The following is a 5258-nucleotide window of genomic DNA, read 5'->3' on the forward strand; positions in this document are numbered from 1 at the left end:
GTCTCTTCATTTCTTTACTCAAACCACATGACAAAATTGTACAAAAAATATAGAAAGGCGAGCTTTTATTTTATTTTATTTTTATTTTTATTTTTTATAATCCTTTTGAGGATTTTCGGCGGCACTGGAGCGTAAAGCATGGAACTGAAGATTATATTGTATGTGAAGATCTCTCAGTCTCTCAAACAATTCTCGGAACATCAGTTTCCGAGTCGCCGAGTCGGGTTGTGGAATCGGAGGTGGTTGAGTTCCGAGCCCGAGGTAGAAGTTGACGTGGCATTGGAATTCACGGAGGAAGCTAGCGACGACGCGATACGGGCAGGATGTGAAGAGGAGGTCGGCCTTGAGGCGGGCGGTAGTAGACACGATGTCGGCGGTGGAGGCCACAAACCAAAGCCTTCTTGATTTTGCCCCCCAAATGAAAGATTTGAAAATCCGCGCCAAAGTTTTTTAATTTTTTTGTCCAACGCCATAGATTTTTTTGTCAAAGTTCTTTGAGAAAGAGAGAGAGGAAAAATATAAGAAAAGAAAAGAGAAGGTTAAAGATGTAAACAAAAATTTATCTCTGCAACTTTTACTAATAGATGTGTCATTATACTTTTGGTTGATAATGAGAATAGTTACTAATAATAGATCCGTCCATTTCCCAAGTCCAAATCAGTATCAATTAAATATAAAGGATGTTTAGCACAAAAAATAAAATAGAATTGTTCTTAGCTAAACTAAAAAAATTCGAGTGAGTAGTCAACTCCATTATTTTCTATTACTTAAAAAGGCATTATTGAACAATCACCGATCATCTTTGCCTTAGTCTAACAAGCGATAAGGCTCTTGTCCTAGCAAAACCCCTTTTATTTTTTTATTTTATTTTTCTCAAGCTTTCCAATCCTTTACCCTTACTACTCTCTTCTTTCCAATTGACCATGGGGGCTGTTTTTTTTTTTTTGGCTCATTCCTCGTGCTGATCCCGAGTCTATGTTTCTTTGAGATGTGCTTTAAACTTGGAGGTTGAAATGATTGTTTGATGGCGATTCTTTCGGTGGAAACCATCTTCTACGGATGGACAACAGTAGAGATCATCACGGCCATTCTGCTGGTGGCCAGGCTTCTGTGGTGATGCCCAAGCTCACTCCAGTAAGTTTGGCTAACCTTGAAGAACTCAGTGTCATGATCCCATTAAAAGGTTTGGAAACTATTCCTCGTCATTAGCGATGTAGACTAAGTTAATTAGCCTTTGTGTCTAAGGCTTGTAAGTCATTTTTTGTGTGTATATAAACACATAAGTGACATTAGGTTTAGTCATTTACTCCCTTATAGTTATATCTAAGATTGTACAACAAAGTGAGAAAACGATTGAGAGGTTTGAGAGCATGAGAGATCAATTGAATGTGTTAAGACAACTTGGTGAATCCCGAAGAACAAGACTTGGCGTGTGAACGAAGCTACGTTTTGCAGATTTGTTCGAGTTGTAATCAGAGACTTTGCACATTTGATTGAAGATAGAGGATCGACAAATAGGACTCTCTCCAGCCCTGACTTGATTAGGATTCACATGGAATCTTAACTAGCATAAATTCGCATGCCTATTTATTGCTTTTGATTTATGTTGGCTCTCAAATTGGAAGATAACTTCCTGGGCAAGTATTTTATGAAGATCACATTTAATCTGTATTGGTTGATCTTTTCTGCGTTGAGTCGTGTTTTTCTAGTTGCGTATTTTAACAAATTGGCATCAAAGCAATCTCTCTTGCCGTGTCAGGTAGATCGAAGGAGCCAAACACATAATGTTTAAGTCTCTGTGAAATGAATATATAAACGCGTAAAACAAATACACTGGCCGCTAATACAAATAACTCTCCCTTATTCAAACATTTACGTCGAAGAAGCATACAAAAAGTAGACAACGAGAGGTAAATAATAAACATATAAAGCAAACGTTATTTGATATCTGTAATCATGGTTCCATACCTGAAACTACCACGTTATCAGTGAATATATTACAAAAAAATAAAATAAAAAAACACATGTAAACAAACACACTACAACTTGGCTAGAGGCGCAAGGTCATAAAGTAAATTCTCAAATTTTTCCATGTGTTCACGTCGAAGAGACATAGTCACATACAGACCATCTTTGTCGCTGGGGAAAATATAAGCCTTCTCGAACTTGATCTCACCAGGTCCGGAATAGACGGGCATGCCCCACCCGAAATCTGCATCTTTGACTCCCAACCTGGCCCAACTCGTGATATGAAAATTTGGAGAGCTATAAATATGTGGCCCTCTCCTGACGGCCGATAAGTCAGGAAGAAGAGCCAGGTGGTCGATCGTAGATCTTAAGTACTCATTGTCCATTCGGAGCAATCCGTCTTCAATAATAGACGCGGCGTATGTCAATGGCTTCGTTACCAAATCCCCCGCTCGTGCCACGGGCCTGGCAAGGAATATGGCATTGCCAAAGTAACCAGGCGGTAGAGGCGGGGTCAGCCGGTTGAACCTCCCGTTGATTGGAAGAGACAGCCTCGTTTCTTCATCGCCGCAGATGTTACGGGCTTTGCAAACACACTTCCAAATATGGCCGGCTAAGAGTGCAAATGTGCTGTATTTTTTGCTTTGGCCAGATGTTACGCCTTTCATTTTGCGGACTTGCTCTCCGGTGAGTCTAAAGGTTGAAAGGATGGTGTTGCTTTCTTCGGTAGAGACTTTCTTCAATGGATTGTAATGTGGGTACTCAGTATGGTTAAACTTCGGTTCAGGTGGGTCACGTGGACATAACAGTAACATCCGCTCAAAGAAAGGTAAAACAGAGATGTCGAGGCCGCGAGCAACCTCGGACCATGACTTGGTCAGATGAAAAGTTGATGATCCATCCACGCAGTTGTGTTCCGTTCGAATACAAAGTGACACACCGCCACATTTGAAGTAAGTTATCTGAAAGAACATCATCTACATTAATTTTTGAACTTTGATCTCATATTTAGATTCATAGAACTGCAGCTTAAAAATAAAGGGTCTATTAAGTATATAGACATATTTACAGTTTCACATTACTATATAGGTAAGGTTTCGTAAATGTTAGATAAATAGTCAGGTCAATGTATTTACAAGCGTAAAATACCTCACTATTTTATTTTAATGGAATGGCAAATCATGAATGTCACGTCATGGATGTGGCTCTTTACCTAAGTTTTACGAAACATTGTCTATATAATAACAAACTCAAACATTTTAGTTGGCTAGTTACCTAATCTTTTTGTAAAATAAATTGATAATAACAAAATTATATTAAGAATCCTAGGCGAAGGAAAATATAGAGATGTGGAATATAATTTTTTTCGATTAAACATCGTACTAAATGTCATATAAAAACCTACAAAATTCAGACGGACGATTGTTTAGAAATAACAGAATCCGATCCACACTGAGTAAATCCAACATGCCACTACCTGAAAGATGCATGTAAAAAAAATCCTAATGTACTATAAAGATAAACAGGAACACATGTTATAATTCCCTAATTATATTTTGAACCAACCGATATTAAAAACATGATAAGGTGCCCATATTAGAAATATAAAAGGACTTAATATGAGTTATGATGTCATAGCTACTTCGATTATTCATTTCGAGACTCAATCTTATGATACATAATAATAATTATTATTATTATTATTATGTGATATAAGAGCTTACAAAGTTCAAACGAAGACGGATCCAAAAATAATGAGTATCAGCACAAAATAAGCGAGTCTAAAGAACCATCCTCTCGATAGAGCAAAAAAGTGTCACACTTGAAAAATAACTCGTTATCTCTTATATAGACCTGATAACCTATCTCTACTCTGTAACCGAGCTAATTCTAGTGGCGATGATATACCTGCACTGCAGCGAGAGGACAAGATGAAATGTCTTGGGTGGTATCCATATGAGGTATAAGTACAGACATCTTCGGCGATGGAGACAAATCTCCGAGATCTTCGAGGTTTGAGTCAGTCTCGGCCTCCAAAACATAGACTCCGGCGTCGTTGCAGTCGATCTCCATGACTCCGTTTTCGTCGAGCCTGTACCTGCCGGCGATTGGGTAGAAGTGGACCAGAGTCCTGCTCAGTGACTCTCTCAATGCCACCCCATCGAGGGTGGTGCCTTTCGATGGGCGGTAGATGTGTACCGTAGAGGTGTATACCGGAAATGGAAACAGCCGATCCAGCAGCGTCAGAGAAATAGACCGCCGAAGCGTCTTTTCAGCTGGCTTAACCATTGATGTATTTCTCGTCTTGATCTTGATCATCTTTTTTTCCAAAGTCAACCACACACCGGATAGATATATTCGGCTGTAAGGCACATATATACAGAATATATCGTCCATTGACCAAAATAATATATTATTATTTATATTTATTTGAACAGATCCAAGACATAATTAAAAAAAAACAATCAAAGGGTTTATTTATTTATTTTTAGAATAATCAAGGGGCGATATTGAAAGCAAGCGAGAGCTCGCGCGTGTACATAATATATTTGTTGCAACTAGCTCATCATCTACGTCATTTATAAGAATCTGGCCTAAATTTTATTTTATTCGTGAAATAGTCCATCAGACAAAAATTAATTAATTAACTTCGGTTTGGTAGACTATTTTTTAATAAAATAAAATTTGAGCTATTTTTTTTAAAAGAGGGTGAGTTATTGGGTTATTGGTGTAATTGCCCCTATATATATTTTACTAGTACAAAATATGTATTTAGATTCTCTATAAAAATATGAAAATATATCATTTCACTACTACAAAAAAGACATTTGGTTGTGTTTGGTAGTTAACTCAAAAAGTTTTTGTTTTCTATTTTCTAATTTTTGTAGTTGTACTGAAAAATTATTTTTGCAGTTATTTTCAAAAAGCTGTTTGGTACAGTTTTCATTTTTGTTTTTGATAAATTGAAAAAACTGAAAAAAGTGTTTGGTACAGCTTTCATTTTTGTTTTTGAAAAAATGAAAAGAGAAGATGAGGAGAAGGAGGATATAAGAGAAGAAAAAATTTCCAAAAACACCTTTTATTTGTTTTCAGTTTTCTTTACTCTTTTACAAAACAACTTCAAAATTTTTTGAAATTTTTTTCCAAAAACTTAAACCAAACATAACTTTAACTTTTTGTTTTCAATTTTTTCCACTCAAAAACTGTTTTTGAGATGAATACCAAACATGGCTTGGGTGCGATTTTTTTCGCACCCAAAAGTCAATTTTCGCACCCAAAGATATCTTTAG

General features: G+C 36.8%; 1 protein-coding gene across 1 annotated transcript; it reads right to left on the reverse strand.

Moving 5' to 3' along the window:
• Positions 1 to 1918: 1918 nt before the first annotated feature.
• Positions 1919 to 4310, reverse strand: LOC149394945 (shikimate O-hydroxycinnamoyltransferase-like). The gene is made up of 2 exons (XM_089615707.1): positions 3877 to 4310; positions 1919 to 2930 (listed from the first exon to the last, which is right to left on the reverse strand). Exons 1-2 carry the CDS (start codon positions 4285 to 4287, stop codon positions 2040 to 2042), a joined length of 1302 nt encoding a protein of 433 aa, XP_089471833.1. The 5' UTR covers positions 4288 to 4310; the 3' UTR covers positions 1919 to 2039.
• Between the last annotated feature and the right edge of the window lie 948 nt (positions 4311 to 5258).

The sequence above is a fragment of the Urtica dioica genome, chromosome 5, assembly GCF_054948205.1.
Source record: "Urtica dioica subsp. dioica isolate 48M chromosome 5, U.dioica_male_clone48M_v1_H2, whole genome shotgun sequence".
NCBI classification, from domain to species: domain Eukaryota; kingdom Viridiplantae; phylum Streptophyta; class Magnoliopsida; order Rosales; family Urticaceae; genus Urtica; species Urtica dioica.